This window comes from Stegostoma tigrinum, chromosome 2, assembly GCF_030684315.1.
Source record: "Stegostoma tigrinum isolate sSteTig4 chromosome 2, sSteTig4.hap1, whole genome shotgun sequence".
Classification (NCBI taxonomy): domain Eukaryota; kingdom Metazoa; phylum Chordata; class Chondrichthyes; order Orectolobiformes; family Stegostomatidae; genus Stegostoma; species Stegostoma tigrinum.
Genome location: NC_081355.1, coordinates 98,269,436 through 98,289,879, shown reverse-complemented (window position 1 = coordinate 98,289,879; position 20,444 = coordinate 98,269,436). Strand labels below are relative to the sequence as shown.

At 39.9% G+C, this 20,444-nt stretch overlaps 1 protein-coding gene across 2 annotated transcripts in view; it reads left to right on the top strand.

Annotated features, from left to right (window-relative positions):
• The window catches only part of LOC125466153 (uncharacterized), a 35,744-nt gene extending 15,768 nt beyond the window's left edge, over positions 1-19,976 (top strand). For both annotated transcript variants that reach the window (XR_009442735.1, XM_059638049.1), the window contains 3 exons: positions 12,291-12,370; positions 13,631-14,161; positions 19,510-19,976. Coding sequence is in view for 1 of the 2 variants with exons in the window: in XM_059638049.1 (XP_059494032.1) it covers positions 12,291-12,370; positions 13,631-14,161; positions 19,510-19,563 (665 nt within the window). In the remaining variant the exon portion in view is untranslated. The remainder of the gene's footprint in view (positions 1-12,290; positions 12,371-13,630; positions 14,162-19,509) is intronic.
• Positions 19,977-20,444: the final 468 nt, after the last annotated feature.

Below are 20,444 nucleotides of genomic sequence, written 5' to 3'. Positions count from 1 at the left end.
ACTGGCCTACAATTCTGCAATTCTCCCAGCCATCAAGCTTACAACTCTTTTTGGCAACATTTATAAGCAACCTCCTCTTTTGCTGTAATATAATGTTGAACTTACCTTGTTAGCCATGGCTCATTTGCATTTTCTCTCGGATATTTTTGCCTTTTATGAGAATGTATGTTTTTGAAACGTAAGCATCAAATTATTTAAATGCTAGTCATGGTCAATCTACTAAACATTTTAATGTATTTTTCCAATCCACTACAGCCAACTTTCTCCTCATACCTTCACAATTTCCCTTATTTGAACTTTAGGTTTCAAGTAGAATTTTCCATCCTGTTTGAAAAAGATATAGTTCAGCCATACTATGGCTCTTGTTGCCCAAATGACTTTTTTTTTAAAAAAGCAAGATTATTAATTAACTCTTTCACATTGCACAATGTCAGATCAAAAATTGTCTATGTCCTAATTGGTTCCTCAACGTATTGCTGCAGAAAACTCTCAAACAAATTCCAGAAATTCTTCTTTCAGAGCCCCAGTGCTCATTAGATTTACCCAGTCTACATGCAATGTTCTAAGTGGTTTCCCCTAACCACCCGCTTAGTGATTGATGTCAGCACATTGAAACTAGAAGCCAATGCTGCAATCAGAGTTGCTGCCATGGATAGACCCCTAGGCCCACACAGCCTACGTGTAGATTGAAGTCACCATTGATTACCACATATCCCTTGCTACATGCACCTCAACTTCCTGATTTGAACTGTGCCTTATATTAGCCGTACTGTTTGGCAGCCTATAAACCACCTCTACCTTTGATTGCTATTCTTTGCTGTTTCTTAGCTTCGTTCAATGGATTCTGCATTCTGTTCTTCCAGTCAGAAATCCTCTCCAGTCGATGCATTGAAAATCTCCTTACTATTAGCACCACCCCACCTCCTTTTATCTTTTTGCATATTTTTCCAGAATGTCAAATATCCTTTTAATATTCAGTTTCCAGTCTTCTTCATCCTGCAGCCATGTCTCCATCATAGCAATTAAAATATCCTTTCTTTAGTTCTTCTTATAGAATTAAATCACTTATTTTATTGTGAATGTTATGTGCATTCTGATAATGCTTTTAATTGTGCCTTTTTTAACATTATCCTGATTCTATTCTAGCATGTGTTTCTGTAGCTTTCCATCTTCACTTACAGCTTTTCTACCACCCATAACAAGCATTCTTCTTCTTTCAGAACTCCCTATCAGATTCCGATCCTCCTGACAAATTAGTTTAAACATTCCCAGCAGCACAAGCAATTCTGTCCATGAGGATAAAAGAGATCTGTGGATGCTGGAAGTCTGAAACAAAAACAAATTGCTGGTGAAACTCAGCAGATCTGACATAATCTGTCAAGAAGGGTTAATGAACCTGAAATTTAACTCTGCTTTCGGTCCATGGATGCTGCCAGACCTTCTGAGTTTCTCTAGCTATTTATGTTTTGGTTTCTACCCATGAGAATGTTCATCCGGATCCTGCTAGCCTATCCTGCTTGTGCAGATCCAACCTGCCCTGGAATGATTTCCAAATCCACAAAAAAATTGATAGAATCTCCCTCCGGCACCATTTTTCCCACTTGCATGTTCATTCAAACTCTGGGGATTGGGTGGTCATGTCTACTGGACTAGTGATCCAGAACCACAGGCTAATGTTTTGGGGATAAGGGTTTGAATCCCACAACAGTAGATGGTGCAATTTGTGCTCCAAATTATAGGTTTTTATAACAATCATTACTAGATCACTATTAGACCAACTGTATTTTTAATTTCAGAGTTTCAGCAATTTTTATGGTGGGTTTAGAATTCATGACCCCCAGATGGTGATCACATATCGACAGGCCACTTTTGTAAAAATCCATCTGGTTCACTAATGTTTTTCCGAGAAGGATAACTGCCATCTTTTCCTTATCTGGCCTATATGTGACTCCAGACCCATAACTGTTGTTGACTCTTACCTGCCCTCTGGACAATTAGGAATGGGCAATAAATGTTGACCTAGCTAGTGCCACCTATATCCCACAAACAAATTTTTAAAACACAGACTCTCTCCCTCTGTCATTCTATGAACATAGATAAGGAATAATTAGCCAAGTTTTAACAAAAGAAAACATACACAGATCAATCTCTGAATAGTTCATAAAGAGCAAATACTTGAACATTGACATTAGTAGGTGAACAATGCTCAGAAACAACTGCAATCAGCTTGCTAATCCTTAGTTTTGCAGATCAGTTAAGGTTCTATAGTTCTGATGCGTTTTGCCCATCATTGAATTCCAGCATTCAGGGTGAGAGAGTGTCCATTGATGTATTGTTTCCATTTTAACTGGTTTGTAATGCTTGAGTTAGAGAGGGTCTTTACCCACAACATGTTGATAATGGAAGTTCTTTGACTGAGACCTTCACACTCGAATCCAGGGAAGCACATCCAGCCTCATTACTCTGCTCGAGTAGATTATAACTTTTGTAAAAATTAAGCTTCCTTTCTTCTACATTCCTGGAGGCTAACACGGACATGTTTGGAAGAAATGGTTTTCTGCCGAGGGGGGAGAAATAGTTAGCCCCCTTGTTATCTGTTCTTGTCAAATCTCTCCCTGTTTGATGTTTCCTTCATAATTTATGTATGCAGTATTCCATGGGTTTCACACAGGACTTCGTCAGTCACTATACTTAAATCTACAGCATATTTGTTTTCTGGAGTAGACCTCCCTGCTAAAAACATCACACTTTGGAATTTTAAGTGAGAACGTCTATAATTATTTTTGAGGCTCTGATCCATCGCCCAGACAACAGAAGGACAGGTTAGAATGTTAAACAAAAACAGAAATTGCCTGAAAAGCTCCACAGGTGTTACCAAACCTGTGGAGAGAAATCAGTTACAGGTCCGGTAACCCTTCCTCAGATCAAAATGTTTATTGTGTTCTAGACAGAAATATATATGAAGAACAAACTGACTGAATTGTTGGCATAAAGTCAACCGAGAAGGCATGATAATGGTAGCCATTGCAGAGGCATGATTGCAAGACACTCAGGACTGGGAACAAAATGAATTCAAAGCTGATCTGATGATCCTCAACTCCATTTTCCTGCCTTTTTCCTGTGCCCTTGGTGTCTGCCTTGAATATACTTAATGACGCAGCCTCAACAGCCATCTTCAGTAAAGAATCCCCCAAAACACCACCCTTTGAAACAAGAAATTCCTCCTCCATTTTGTATGTCCACAGGAAACTGGACAATTTGTAATGGTTAAAATTATGAAGAACAATACAGCACAGGAATAGGCCCTTTGGCCCTCCAAGCCTGTGCTGACACATTTTGTCCTTCCATATTAAAACTGTCTTCACTTACAGCATCCATATCCCTCTCTTCCCTTCCTATTCATGCATTCATCCAGGTGTGAATGCTGCTATTCTGTATGCTTCCACTACCACCTCGGGCAGTGCATTCCAGACACACATCACCCTTTGTGTGAAAAGTCTGCCATGCACGTCTCTTTTAAATCCACTCCCCCGTCCCCTGCCCTGCACCTTGAACATGTGTCCCCTAGTATTGACCCCTCCACCCTGGGGAAAAAAAAACGCATAGTTTCCACTCTATCCATGCCATTCACAATCTTGGAAACTTCCACTAGGTCATCAGTCAACCTCCTGCATTCCAATGAAAACAAGCCCCGTCTATCCAACCTTTCTTCATGGCTAAAATCCCCCATACCAGGCAACATCCTGGTAAAGCTTTTCTGTACCCTCTCCAAAGCATCCATTGTGTGATGACCAGAACTGTACACATTATTCCAAGGGTTGCCTGACTAAAGTTCTGTAAAGCTGCAGCACAACTTGTCAGTCATTGTACTCAATGTCCCTTCTAATGACAGCAAATGTGCCATAGGCCTTTTTTACTACCTTATTTACCTGTGCTGCCATCTTCAGTGATCCATGGACCTGCACCCTCAGACTCCTCCGCATATCAGCACTCCTAAGGGTTCTGCCATTGTGTATAATTTCGAGCTGTACTTGACCTTCCAAAATGCATCACCTTACATTTATCTAGGTTAACCTCCATCAGCCATTTTTCTGCCCATGCCTGCAACTGATCTATATCCTGTTGTATCCTCTGACAATCCTCCTCACTATCTGCAACACACCAATCTTTGTATCATCTGCAAACTTACAAATTAGACCAGCTACATTTTCCTCCAAATCATTTATGTAGATCACTAACAGCAGAGGTCCCAGGACTGATCCCTGTGGAACACCACTAGTCACAGTCCTCCATTCAAAAAAGCATCCTTCCACCGCTACCCTCTGTCGTGTGGTAAGCCAGTTCAGCATCCGTCTTGGGAGCTCACACCTGATATGCTGTGACTTCACATTTCATACCAGTCTGCCATGAGGGACCTTGTCAGAGGCTGTACTGAAGTCCATGTAGACAACATCAACTGCTATTCCCTCATCAATTCTCTTCTTCACCTCCTCAAAAAACTCAATCAAGTTAGTGAGGCATGAACTCCCTCGCACAAAATCATACTGTTTATTGCTAGTCAGTCCACTTTCTTCCAAATACTTATCAATCTTGTCCACGAGAGTCTTTTCCAATAATTTGTCTACCACATACATTATGGCTCACAGGCCTGTAATTTCCTGGATTATCCTTGCTACCCTTTTTAAACAATGGGACAACATTAACTATGCCCTCTGGGGCCTCACCTGTGGCCAAAGAGGATACAAAGATGTCCATCAACGCTGCAGTAATTTGTCCATTTGCCTCCTTCTGGGATAGATCCCATCAGGACCTCAGGATTAAATTATCTTAATACTTTATAAGACACAAAACACTTCTTCCTTTTTAATAGCAACTTGGCTGAGAAATTTGACACTACCTTCCCAGAGATCATCCTCCACTAATTCCTTCTGTTTGGCAAATACCAATACAATACAAATTATTTGTTTAAGACCTCACGTACTTCTTATGGCTCCACATGAACATTCCATCCTTTGTCTTTGAGTGAGCCAACCCTTTCCTAGCTATCTTCTTGCTTTTTATACATGTGGGATTCTCCTTAATCATTTTCATGACCCTTTTTAGCCCTTCTAATTCCTTGTAAGTTATTTCCTATTTTCCTTACACTTCACGGGCTTTGTCAGTTCCCATCCTTCTAGACCTTACAGATGCTTCCTTCAGCTTTTTGACCAAGGTCATAACATGTCTGGTCATCCAAGGTTCACATAACTTGTTATACCTAACCTTCACCCTCAAAAGGAACATGCCACTCCTGAACTCTTATCAACTGCCATTTGAAATACTCCCACATACCTAATGTGGATTTACCCTCAAACAGTTGCCTGCAATCAAAATTCTCGAATTCCTGCTTAATATTGTTGTAGTTCTTCATCCCCCAATTTAACACTTTCACCGGAGAACGGCTGTTATCCCAACCTATGAGTAATTTAAAACTCACAGTACTATGGTCATTATTCCCAAAATGCTCCTCCACTCAAACTTCACTCACCTGGCCATTTCCCTTAACTAGATCCAGTATAGCCCCTTCCCTGGTTGGGTTGTTTACATATTTTTCAAGAAACCCCTCCTGAATGGTCCTTACAAATTCTGTCTCATCCAAGCCCCTTGCACAAAGTGAGTCTCTGTCACTACACAACAAGTTAAAATTACCCAACACAACGACCATGCTGTTTTTACGTGTTTCCAAAATCTGTTTACATACTCTCTCCTTTATCTCCCCCTAGCTGTTAGGAGGCCTGTAGAATATGCCCAGCACTGTGATTTCATCTTTCCTATTCATGAGTTCCACCCATATTGCCCCACTGCTCAGGTCCTCTAATGTATCCTCCCTCAGTATAACTATGAGATACTCCTTTATTGGTAGTACAACCCCTCCCCTCTCACCCTTTACAACCCTTTCTATCACACCTGAAACATGCCAGTCCTGTCCCTTTTTCAGTCAAGTCTCCATAACCACAATAATGTCTTTGTTCCAAATACTAACCAGTGCACTGAGTTCATCTAACTTGCTAATTATACTTCTTGCTTTGAAACACATGCATTTCAGACCACCTCCCCTTCACTTTTCAACAGCATTTCCCTACCTGTTCTTAGTCAGGTTTGCCCTGGTTTCTACCTCTCCCTCAATTTCTGCATTTACTGCTCTACACTTCTGGTTCCCATCCCCCTACTACCCAACCACTCTACTAAGTGCCCTCCCTAAGGACATCAGTCTTGGTCCTGCCCAGGTCTGAACCGGTCCCAATGCCCCACAAATCTGAAACCCTCTCTGTCACACCATCTTTTCAGCCATGTGTTCATCTAATAGATGCTGACTAGCTTGTGGCATTGGTAGTAATCCTGAGATAACTGCCTTTGAAGTCCCACTTTCCACCTTTCATCCTAATTCACTATATTCTGCTTTTAGGACCTCATCCTTTTCTTTCAACAATGTCATTAGTACTGATGTGTCCCCGACCACTAGCTGTTCACTCTTCCCCTCCAGAACGTCCTGCAACTGCTCCAAGACATCCAGGACCCTGGCACCAGGGAGACAGCACACCATCCTTGGATTCTGGCTTGCATCCACAGAAATGCCTATCTATTCCTCTTATAATGGAATCCGTATAACCATTAGTATTTCCATGCCTATTTCTCCCTTCCTCTACAGCAGAGCCAATGATGGGGCCATGAATTTGGCTGTTGCTGTTATCTCCTGAGAGGCCATTCCCCTCAACAATGTCCAAAACAGTATATCTCGTTTGCAGGGGAATAATTCTGCCTGATGGTCACCTTCCTGCCTGTGGAGTTTGAACCTGCAGTGTGACTATCTCTTTATACATACTATCCACGATACTCACCACCTCACAAATGCTCGACAGTGTCCCCAGATGCTGCTCCGACTCCGAAACTTGGGCTTCCAGTAGCTGCAACTGGAGACTTTGCTTGCACACATGCAGGTCCCAGGCACTGGCAGTGTGTCCAGCTTCCCACATCAAGCTATTTGAGCAGACTACGATTTGGAGCTGTCTTGCCATGTCTTACCCATTTAACTTAATTAATCCATACAACATCAAATACTTACTTCCTCCACTTCTGATGCTCTCTGCTCCAAAAACAATTTCTGAAAACTGACATGTCACTCACCAACAACAGTTTCCAGAAACTGTTTAGATTCATACTCCTTTACCTACAGGGACTCTCACCACCAACCTTCTTCACACAATATTCTGTCTTCTATGGATCTTGCCTCTCATTGAGGAAGAAGGAAGGATTAAAACACTATAATAGTGTAATGTGCGGGACTTACCATTCCTCAGTAACAGAATCTTCCACTATACCCTTCACACCCACGCTGACTGTGTAGTCTGCTCCCAGAATGCAAACAAGCAATGTCTCAGTACTTTCTGATTGGAGTCACAGTATATCGATGAGTGGCATTTTAAAAATACTTAATATGAGGCAGAATAAAGTGTGAGATAAGAGCTTGATTGGTCAAAGAACAGCAATGGAGAGTTATGTAAAGTAATAAGAGACAACAATGAAAAGATTAAAAATTTACTAAAATGTAAAAGCTGGCAGTGAGTGAAAAGGTGGAAAGGATGATAAAATAGGCAAAAGTTACCAATAAGCTTATGGGGAAAACATGCAAGGGACATCAAAAATCATTTTTTTTATTCTGTGGAAAGAGGATGGTCACGTGAATCCCTTAAACTACTAATGTTATTATTGTCAATAAGTAAGGAAGAATTACTTTGCATCAGCATGTGCAGCAGAGTAAAAATTTAGAATGCAGGACATTTTAAAAAATTCTAATTGAATCAGGGAGAACATTAACATGAGAAAAGTAACAATGAAGATGATAACAATGCTAACAAATCATAGCTCCCCAGGATCAGATGCGTTCCATCCCAGGTGAGGTACTAACTATGATCCTCCAAAGTTCAGTCAATTCCAGAACAGTACCTTTTTCAGATTGGAAAATAGTGGACATCTCACCGCTTTTTAAGAAAGGCGAAAAGGTGGAAGCCAGTAAATTTTATAAATCAGTCAACTTGATATCTGTTGTCAGGAAACAATTTTGGCCAAATATTTGTTGTCAGAAAATTATTATTGTATATCATTAAATATAGAATTTCTGAATACCTTAGATTTTCAGCTCATCATAACCAACCAGCAAGAGTTTATAAAATAAAAAAAGTTCTTGGAGAAACTCTGCCAGTCTGGCACATTTGAAGAGAGACAGAATTAATGTTTTGAATCAATACAACTCCATGCTAACTGTTTCTCCCTCCAAAGATGCTGCCAGATCTGCTGAGTTTCTCAAGTACTTTGTTTTTATTTCAAAACACTACAGTTCTTACCTTTCCCAAATTCATCAAATAAGAGAAAGATCATACTTGACAAACTTGTTCTTTTTTTAAAAAAAATGCCTATTGATGATATGTATATGGACCAACAGGAGGCATGTTCTTGTACATTATGATCAATTTAATATTAAGGCAAGGGATTGCATGATGCTGAACCAACTCTGGCTATGACAGCAATAACAAAGTGTGGAGCTTCATGAACACAACAGGCCAAGGAGCATCAGAGGAGCAGGAAGGCTGACATTTCAGGCCTAGACCCTTCAGAAAATGATTTCCTGAAGGTGGTTCTAGGCCCGAAATGTCAACCTTCCTGCTCCTCTGATGCTGCTTGGCCTGCTGTGTTCACCCAGCTCCACACTTTGTTATCTCAAATTCTCCAGCATCTGCAGTTCCTACTATCTCTATGACAACAATAACGTGGTTTTGCTTTCCTTGTCCTTTGCTTGGAAACAAAATGCATCTGTAATATTGCACAGAGATCAGATAACTTAACAGCTAATTAAAAATAATCCTTGGGAATTGAGTGATAAGAGTCCAACGCTCATTTTTTTTCTATGGGATTGTTATTGTAGGGCTGTTTAAATAAACTTTGGAGAGAAACTAAGCAGCAATAGAGGGTGGCAGAATTAGGCAGCGTGATTGCTAACAGTGATCTCTATCTCAGGGTACAGTCCTGCCCAACTTACAAAACTGGTACTGCAGGAAACATACACAGCCAGTAGGTAACTTGGTCAAGAAGTAATTGGACAACCATTAGGAACTGTGATTACTACTATCTGCAAGGAGGAGGAAAATTTAATTCATTGAGTAGCTTGCAGTGCATTTTTCAGCTCACTCTGGGTTAGTTGCATGTTTGTTTTCTGCTGTCCAGCTCACATGCTTGTTAGTGTGCCCCCTCTAATTCAAGGATTCTTACTAATTCTACTATGACTTTTTAGATAAGGATGTTTCGTAAACATGTAAAAGTTACTAGCCGCACTGACACATGCAAATTAGAAACAGTCCTTACTGTACACTCAGAGACAAAGTTTGGCAACATCTGTGGAAAGAAGAACAGAGTTAACATTTCAAGCCAAATGACTTTTATTTCTCCCCCCAGATGTAATTGTTCCCTAGGCTTAGGCATTTTCAGAAACAAAACAAGAAATTGCTGAAAAAAACTCAGGGGGTTTGGCAGCATCTGTGGAGAGAGAGCAGAGTTCTGAAGAAAGGTCACTGGACCTGAAACATTAACTGTGCTTTCACTTCACAGATGCTGCCAGACCTGCTGAGATTTTCCAGAAATTTCTCTTTTTACTTCTGATTTCCAGCATCCACAGTTCTTTCAGGTTTTTTTTTGTTATACTTCTTCAGCTGGATTAATCTTAACCTTGTGTGTGTTTCTGCTGCTGTTAAGTCACCCAGGGGTTCAGAACAGTAAGGAAAATCCCAGTTTTAATGTAACGAACAAGCTATTCAAAGAGTATCAGTTTATTTGTGATCAATGGATGCACAATTATCACAGGCCTAGTATCCAACCCAAACAATGCTTTAATTAAAGCTGCTGATCAGAGTTGTTTTTATTTAAAGCACAAATTGTAACCCGATGCCAATTAGAGTTGGTTGAAAGTTCTTAAAAGTACCAAAGGTAGTGGAACATTAATAAGGTGTTAAATGAATGCATATGTTTGTTCTTTCATTCATTGCTCCTTAAAGAAGTAAGCATTATTATTTCTGCCTGTAATAAGCTGAGCATTTTAAAATGCTATAATTAAATTGGTGTTACTGCAAATAGATAATAGTTAGACTTATATAATTGTCTATTTTAAATATAAAGCACTAAGGATGTGGATCCAACACAAATTGGCACTGGGGTGAGAGTAAATACTAAGCTGAAATTGGAGTTTGATATTTAATGCAGAAAGCATCCAGTGTGAAACATGTTTCAGTTACAATCCATTGTAGAAAATTCCTTCATTTATTGCTGACTGGCTCTAAAATAGGAACATCACATTAAGGGTATCGGATACCAGCATAGAAACCATAGCAAATTGTGGAGTTGTTGACTTGCTTGCCAAACTGGCTCGTTTTTGTTCAGACATTTTGTCACCATGCTAGGTGACATCATCAGTGGAGCTTCCGATGATGCGAAGTTATTCTACTCTACTTGGAATTTATGCTGTCCAGTCCCTTATGTGAATACTGTCACTTCTGGTTTTGTTCTGTTTGGGTTTGTATATGGGATACAATTCTATATGTTTGTTGATTGAAGTATGGGTGGAGAACCATGCCTGTAGGAATTCAGGCTAGGACACACTGTAATACTCCAGAACTACATAGGAAAGAGGAAGAACGCTTGTACAAGTTCTCCACTTTAAACAGATATCCCCACAACTTCATCCACAGATGCCTAAAAAAAAACAGACAACAGGAAGACACAGTACTCCCTAACACACTGACCACAATGCCCTACATCAAGAACATATTGGAACTGACAACAAGACTCCTAAGACCACTAGGAATCATGGTTGCCCTCAAGCTCAGAGTCACTCTATGACAAACACTCTCAAGGATTAAAGACCCCATTCCCACAACATACAGTTTACAAAATGCCATGCAACAACTGCCACAAACATTACATCGGACAGACAGGAAGGAGATAAGCCATCAGAATACATGAACATCAACTAGCAGCAAAACGGCATGATGAGTTCTCCTTAATGTCAGTACATTCAGACAATGAAGGCCAACAGTTTAACTGGGACAAAGTAACCATAGTAGCCCAAGCCAAGCATAGATACACATGGGAATTCCTAGAGGCCTGGTTCTCCACCCATACTTCAATCAATAAACATGTAGAATTGGACCCAATATACAAACCCATACAGATCAAAACTGGAAATGACAGTACCCACCATAACAGACCAGACAGTATAAATTCCAAGCGGAGTAGAATAACATCGCTTCATTAGAGGCTCCACTGATGATTTCACCCCACATAGTGAGGAAACGTCTGAACAAAAACAAGCCAGATCAGTGAGCAAGTCAACAACCTCATCCACAACTTGAGCTACAGATCTTTGCCAAAACTTTATAAAACAAATTGTGCTGTGGAATGTGGATTGCTTTTGTGAAAGAGCATTATCCTGCTTTTAACTGTGTTGTGTCTTTCTGATTTACGAGGGCTCCTTTCTGGCCATAATGGAGCACAAAAATTAACATAGTTGTATACTTCAATTGTGCAAAACTATGAATGACATGATTTCTTTAGTTAATGCTTTTTGTTTTTAAAAATGTGTTCCTGCAAGTGATTATTGGCATCTCTAAGTGACTTGAATGTAAATAACATGAATAACCATGACTCTTTAAATAACTTATCGCTGTGTACATTGTATTAGCTTTTGGACACAGCAGATTGTTTCTGTGTATGTCTCCAGAATGTACTGAGCAAATGGTCAAATTCAACTGACTACTCGGAAGGAATCATTATCTCATGATGCATTACTTTATTGAACTTGATCTTGGCTTCTGTATTCAGTGTCAAGGAAGGTCAGTTATTAATTTCTAACTAGGAAGGCATGCAACTACTCCTAAATTCCGCTCTTTCTACAGTGAAACAAGTCAGCTTTGGAGTTGCAAAAAACGTCACTGGCAAACTTGAGCTTTAATTATTTTCACTTATTTAGCCTTTCTTTGTGTATATTAATTTGTTTCTAATTATCACTTTTGTTTTGTTCTGAAACTGGCAATACTCTATATTGGAATTGTGGGTTCAACCTTCAATCTGCCACTTCATGATAGTTATAGGATACCTCCTACAAAATGACTACACTCCTATGATTTTTAGACTTGTAACATGTGTATTTTAAATGGAATGTTATTTTTATGTTCGACTGAATGTTTCTAATTGATCTTACTACTTAGGTGTGAGAACAAGAGCAGATGCTTTTCAAGGGACTCCTCAACCACCCCTGTATGATTTGCACGCACCACGCTACTCTGCGGTATGCATCAAAAATCTATTTCTACGGTATCAATTTTATTGTTATACTTTGAAGGAATAGAAATGAAATCCAGCTTTTTTTTTTGCAGAACCATTGATAGCAATTAAAATAGATCAAAAATTTGCTGTCATTAAAATAAGGATACAATTTTTCAGATACCACTTATTCTATTAAATAATTTAAGAAGGAGCTCTCTTGGGGATTCCCATTCAATTTCAATCTAATGTTTAAGATGTATAATTGTACAGTAAATTCTTTTTTCCTCTCATTTTTACATACGTGACCTTCCAGAATTTTTTTTTAAAAAGTGAAATTATGTAGAGATAATAGAATAATCTCTAACGTGCTCCATGCATTCTTCTAATCTTAGATACAGGTGTAAAGACATAGCTACAACTGCAACTATATTGATAACCAATTTTACAAAGTAAAGACTCACCTGATTAACAGAAGCAGAGCAGTATTGGCATGCTTGTCCGTAGACCTGAAGGTGGCAGGATAGCTTAACAGAATTAATGATTAAGAAGGCATGTGGGACACTTGCCTTCAACAGTTGTAACGTAGATTATAAGGTTAGGGAGGTTATGTTGGAACTGTACAAAACTTTGGTTTGGCCACAGTTGGAGTGTGCAGGTCTGTTTGCCACACTGTAAGAAGAATGTGATTGCACTGGAGGGGGTGCACATGAGATTCACCGGATGTTTTCTGGGTTGGTATACCTCAGCTGTGAAGAGAGGATAGATAAACTTGTTGTTTTCTTTAGAGCTGACAAGCCTGAAACACGAACTGATTTGAGTTGTATAAGATTGAGAGGCATGGACAAAGTGATTATGCAGTAATTGTTCCCCTTAGAATGGTCAGTTACAAGGGGTCATCATTTTTAAGGTGAAGGGCAGGAGTTTGAAGGGGATTTGAGAAAAACAATTTTCACCTAACGTTTGTAGCGTTCTAGATTTCACTGCCCGGGAGCATAGTACTGGTGGGAAACATCTCAAATGTTTACAAAGTACATGGACGACCACTTGAAATGTTATTACATTCAAGGCTATGAGGCAATTATTGGAAAGTGAGGTTGATGTAGATACGTAGGCACAGACTCAATGGGCTAAAGGTCCTGTTTTGTATTTGTATGACTCTCACTCTGATGTCAATAATGTTAATTATTTCCATGCATGACGAACAGCAAAATAATTTTACATGACAAAGCATGTGGTTTCCAGTTACAGAAGATTGTTTATTACATTTTTTGATTTCTTCTAGATTTCATCACCCATTGGCACTGTACTTCAGAGAAATGAAATAAATGCTTCTCCTGGATATCAATCCAACTACCCTGCATTTCCGCCATATCCAGCATATCCAACATACCCAGCAGCATCACAACCCTCAAATGCTCTTCCACAAAATGCCGGCTACCAGAAGTCAGTTGCTGCATCATCAGTGGCTTTTGCTGCACAGAATACTGGTGCTGCAAGGCCTCCTCCAATTTTGCCCTACTCTGTCATCCAGCAGCATCCTAATTCCGTTTATGTTTTCAACACACAAAGTCCTGCATCAACATACGTTGTAAACCAGCAGCAAATTGCACCAGCATTTGTTGTTAACCAGCAACATCCTGCACCGCCCGTGGTTCTGATTCAGTCTAGCAAGGTTGCAACAGGAAATCATATAACCAATGGTTATCCAACAGCAATGACCCTCCACCAATCTGCAAAAAATCTCTCCAAAGATTTAACAAATATTGTCTTGTCTAATGTAGAATGTGCAATTGACTCTCAATCAAGAAATAAGGTACAAAACGTTCTATTGCGTTTATTATTTACTCATCAGACATTTCTTGATTTCAATCTTATGTTTCAGAAACACAATTTAAGTTCAAATTTATTGGCATTTTAAAAGGAAGGTTTTTTTTAACCTTGTTGATATTGCTTTATTGTTGTTGTTGAAGATCCAGTCTTATTTACAGTCATAGAGCTGTACAGCATGGAAACAGATCCTTCAGCCCAACTTGTCCATGCTGACCAGATATGCTAAATTAATCTAGTCCCATTTGCCAGCATTTGGCCCATATCCCTCTTAAACCCTTACTATTCATATAGTCATCCAGGTTGCCTCTTAAATGTCGTAATTTAAGTAAGGCGTTTGATAAGGCTCCCCATAGTAAGCTCATGCAGAAGGTAAGGAGGCATAGGATAGGGGGAAATGTGGCATATTGGATTCAGAATTGACTGACCCTTAGAAGACAAACTGTGGTGTATGGAAGTTATTCAGCACGGTGCTCAGTCACGAGTGGTCTACCACAAGGATCTGTTCTTGGTCCTCTTCTATTTGTGATTTTTGTAAATGATTTGGATGAAGTAGTGAAAGGGTGGATTCGTAAGTTCACGGACAATACAAAGGTGGGTCATGTTGTGGACAGTGCGAAGGGCTGTTCTAGGTTACAAAGGGACATTGATAGGATGCAGAACAGGGCTGAGAAGCTGCAGATGGAGTTTAACCCTGAAAAGTGTGAGGTGATTCATTTTGGAAGGACAAACTTGAAAGCAGAATACAGGGTTAATGGAAAGATTCTTGGCAGTGTGGAGGAACAGAGGAATCTTGGGGTTCATGTTTACAGTTCCCTGAAACTGCCACCCAGGCGGATAGAGTTGTTAAGAAGGCATATGATGTGTTAGCTTTCATTAACAGAGGGATTGAATTCAAGAGCCATGGAATTATGCTCCAGCTATACAAAAGCTTGGTTCGGCCACATCTGAAGTATTGTGTCCAGTTCTGGTTGCCTCATTACAGGAAAGATGTGGAAGTGTTGGAAAAGGTGCAGAGAAGATTATCCGTGATGTTGCCTGGAATGGAGGGAAGGTCTTACGAGGAAAGGTTGAGAGCGCTAGGGCTTTTTTCTTGCGAATGATGAAGAATGAGAGGTGACTTGATAGAGGTGTACAAAATGATCAGAGGTATAAATAGAGTAGACAGCCAGACACACTTACCTGGGGTGGAGGTAGCTATTCCAAGGGGGCATAGTTTTAAATTGAGTGGAGGTATATATAGGGGAGACGTCAGAGGTAGGTTCTGTACTCAGAGTGGGGCATGGAAGGCATTGCCGAAGAGGGTAGTGGAGTCGGCCTCCTTAGGGGCATTTACGCAGCTATTAGATAGGCATATGGATGATTGTATAACGTAGAGGTGGAGGTTAGATAGACTTCAGTATTTGGGTAAAAGTTCAACACAACTTTGTGGGCCAAAGGGCCTACACTGTGCAGTACAGTTCTATGAAATTCTAACAGCATTCATCACTTCCTCTGGCAGAACAATGTCATCAACTTAAAGTCTTAAGTTTCTTTACAGAGACAATAGAAATTGAGTCAAAGAAGCAGATATTGAGGTATATAAAAATATTGGATCAAAGGGATGACTTTAAAGAGGGCCTTGATGAAGGAAGAGATAATGATGACAGCCGTGTTCATGGGAGGGTATTCCAGTGCATGGATTTTAACTGTTTTATGCACAATTAACAACAAATGCGTGGACAAAGGAAATGTGGAGAAGATGCCAAAGTCAGAGTAGAAGTGGAAGCTAAAGGAGATTGCACAGATGGGGGAGGATCTTCCATAGATACTAATCCAGTATCCAGCATGGAAAGACACCAGGAGACATGTTGAAAGAAAAATACAACCTAATAATAATTGTAACTCATACAAACGTAACAGTAGAAAGAAACCATAAATGCATAGAACCCATTCAAAATGTTTCAGTCTCAAATGTTTAATCATTTTAAACCTAATCTCATCCCTTCTGTTCAGGCCACACATTTTAAGAACTGCAAATCCTTTGATAATGACATTATTATTGCAGCTTTCAGGGAAATGTCAACAAAAAACTCTATTGTAACCGCATGATTTGATGTTCCTTTCTTTTCTAGCCCGTGCCAATCAAAAGACCAGCAAAGTTTTTTTTCCCTCTTACTGACTGTTGCAGCCTGTTTTGTTTAAAGTGCAAAGCATTTTAAACAAAACTTCAGATTGTGACTGTTATACAGACCTTATGCACTCTAGCCAGCACCCTCAGGAGTATTTGCGTCTTCTCCATGTAATGTGTGACTGAAACATTACTGATTAAGGCTGCTGCCACAGTCAAAATGAGGCCTGTTTGAATACAGCACTGAGCTCAAAGGCTTTGCTGAGTTTAGCTTTCTCAAATCATGCCTAATCTCCTCTCACTGGCAAAAATTGAATCTGTTGTAAATGGGATAGGTTTCCATAACTGGGTACTGTATGTCATTTTTGAAGCTCTGCAAAAATCCACCCCTTAATTTTGGCTGAGCTGATGTTCACAGCACATGGCCATCCTCTAGTTGACCTCTTACTGGCATGGGCAAGTTAGAAGTAACAATAATTGGCTGATGTAGGAACAGAGATGGGTAATGATATCAAGTCAGAATTATTGGTGGTAAAGAGAAGTTGGATTCAAAAGCATGGTATGCACAGGACAAAAGAACAAGGAAACCTACAGCACAGGAACAGGCCCTTCAGCCCTCCAAGCCTGCGTCGATCAAGATCCTCTGTCTAACCTGTCATCTATTTTCTAACGGTCTGTGTCCATTTGCTCCCTGCCCATCCATGTACCTGGCCAAATATATCTTAAAAGACACTAACGTGTCTGCATCGACCACCTCGCTGGCAACGCGTTCCAGGCACCCACCACCCTCTGTGTAAAGAACTTTCCACGCATATCTCCCTTAAAAACTTTCCTCCTCTCACTTTGAACTCATGACCCGTAGTAATTGAGTCCCCCACTCTGGGAAAACGCTTTTTGCTATCCACCCTGTCTATACCCCTCATGATTTTGTAGACCTCAATCAGGACCCCCTCAATCTCCATCTTTCTGATGAAAATAATCCTAATCTATTCAACCTCTCTTCATAGCTAGCACCCTCCATACCAGGCAACATCCTGGTGAACCTCCTCTGCACCCTCAAAGCATCCACATCCTTTTGGTAATGTGGCGACCAGAACTGTACACAGCACTCCAAATGTGGCCGAACCAAAGTCCTACACAACTGCAACATGACCTGCCAACTCTTGTACTCAGTACCCCGCCCAATGAAGGAAAGCATGCCATATGCCTTTTTGACCACCCTACTGACCTGTGTTGCCACCTTCAGGGAACAATGGACCTGAACACCCAGATCTCTCTGTACATCAATTTTCCCTAGGACTTTTCCATTTACTGTATAGTTCGCCCTTGAATTTGATCTTCCAAAATGCATCACCTCGCATTTGCCCAGATTGAACTCCATCTGCCATTTATCTGCCAAACTCTCCAGTCTATCTATATTCTGCTGTAATCTCTGACAGTCCCCTTCACTATCAGCTACTCCACCAATCTTAGTGTCATCAGCAAACTTGCTGATCAGACTACCTACACCTTCCTCCAGATCATTTACATATATCACAAACAACAGTGCTCCCAGCACAGATCCCTGTGGAACACCACTGGTCACAGGTCTCCAATTTGAGAAACCCCCTTCCACTACTACCCTGTCTCCTGTTGCCTAGCCAGTTTTTTTATCCATCTAGCTAGCACATCCTGGACCCCATGTGACTTCACTTTCTCCATCAGCCTGCCATGGGGAACCTTATCAAACGCCTTACTAAAGTCAATGTATATGACATCTACATCCTTTCCCTCATCACTCAACTTTGTCACGTCCTCAAAGGACATTTAGTTAGAAACAATCTGAACCTTAAACAGCTGCAAATCAATATTGTGGTTTCAGGATTTAAATATGCATGTAAAAGCTAACCTTATGTGTGCAGGTGATATCGCCAAGAAGCACCATGTGAATAGGAAGGTGAGGAGCTAAATAAAAGTCCTTGAGATATTTCATATGTATTAGGGTGTGGGTGCACATGGAAAATTTCATTTCTGATGGGCATCATTGGAACTTGTTGCCTTCAGAATTGCAAGTTTTCAAAGCAGAGAGGTAACAGTTCCATTAAGCTCCTTGAGTAGCTTGTAATTGGGCAGGGGAGAGCCAGAAGGTGAATTTCATTAGCCAAATTAGAATAATTTGTGCACACTAAAGAATAGCTATTGGGTTTAATGCTTGGAGCTGCAGAGTTGGTTTTTGCCAACTAATGGCTTAGCTCAGTTTTCTGGACACTGATCATTCTGGTCTGTAGAAATCCACCTGCCTCTTTTGTGGAAGGTAGATGCAAGCCCCTTCATACAGCCATCGACCTTTTGATACTGCTGTTCCAACAGGTAGTTTCCACCTTCTTGCAAAACTAGAAGTTATTAATTGAGCTCCAAGCTCACCTCCAGTCCACTGAGGGCATTAACAACATTTTAAGACTATTGGATTTCCCAAACCCATTTGAAAGTCCAAATCTAGGATGACTGGTTTGATGCAGTGATAATGATGCATGTCTCAGACACATGGTTGTGGTTTCAAGCTCTACTTCAGAGAAGGAGTATTCCTTTGAGATCACTCATGAACCTTGGGCATCCTCTTCCATAGGCTTTCTCACTCCTCTCTAACCAGGATTGCTTTCAGACTGCCTCCATGCGCTGATAGTGTGTTACTGTTGTGGCAGGAATGATGTCACTCTGTTTTACTGTATGAGCAGTCATTTCCTGCAGACGTCCCAAATGTTTAATTGGACCTAAATGTTAATATTAGCTGAACATCCATACAAATGTGTGCGCATAGGCTGAATGCTCAATAAGCAGCATTCCTGCATAAGACTGAACATTGATTCTCTTGCACATTACTAACATTTAGTACTGCAAACAGTAGAATACGAATTTGTCTGTGGTTTAAATCTCTCACCCTAATCTTGCAGGTGGCATGGGGATTTTTTTTGGGGGGTAAATGGGTGAGGTATACGTGTTTGGAGGTGCAGGTGTACAGAAGACTTGAAATTAAGCACATCTCTGTAGCAATGGAAAACAAATTGGCCACCTTGGGTTACTCGCTATCAGTTAATGACTAGCTGAGAGTAGAGAGAAGTTAATAACTCGTTCTGTTGATTGGTAAAAGATGTATGATGAAGGAAGTGGGGGATGGGTTGCCGTTGCCTTGTGATTTCCTGAATGGACAACTTTATCATGTTAACACTATCTCTGCCCTATTTCAGGGGAAGCAAGTAACTGTTATGACTGGAGGAAGTCACACGATCATATACAAGTAGATGAAAATGGAATTAACTGCAGTGTGTGCAGACAGGTCTTCAAAGAATATTGCCTGTTTTGTACCATATACGACATGCATAATTGTAAACTCCTGTAGTTGCATTAGTCAACAAATTCATAGCTTAAAATGGAAGACTTTCTTCAATTTAATCTAAAGCATGAAATATGAAAAGCTTATGTAAAATTTTTGAGATTACTTTTGTAGTACTATGTAACTTCGATCAATAGATGCAAATTGTAGAACTATTTTTGCGACAAGTTATCTGAGGAACTATACTGTACAGATAATTTGAAAGATCATAAAGTTTTTAAAAATACATATGGGCATCAATATCATAAAGCAGCTTAAAATCCAAAATCTTCAATAAAAATATTGAATTGTTTTTATTATGAAGAAATAAAGAAACCTGTCTTAAACTATTCATAATTGCCTACTGTGGCTAAGACTGCAACTTAGCAAAATGTTGAGATAAAAGTGGTTAAAGTAGAAAATAGCACAAAATACATGATTCACTAGTCAATGTTCTAAGTATCCACCATCTCTCCAGCACTTTGTTTTTCAAAGAGCAATTAAAGTGTTGTTATATGCTCAGGTGAGTAGCCAAATTTAACAACTCATGGAGCATTTGCCTCTGTTCACTGAATTTAAAAATCTAGTGTATTTAATTTCTGTCCAAAAATTATTCATCTTACTTGTTTTGAATCCAAAACTAGAAAGAAACACTGAATCAAATGTTAGGGAAATTTGCAAACAACAAAACCAACATGTTGACACATCAAACCAGGCAATGCCCTAACATTATTGCTTAAAATATTAAGGTGAATTTGAACATGTACAGGCATTTAATAGAAGAATTATGTTGCTCCGAACTCAAGGGAA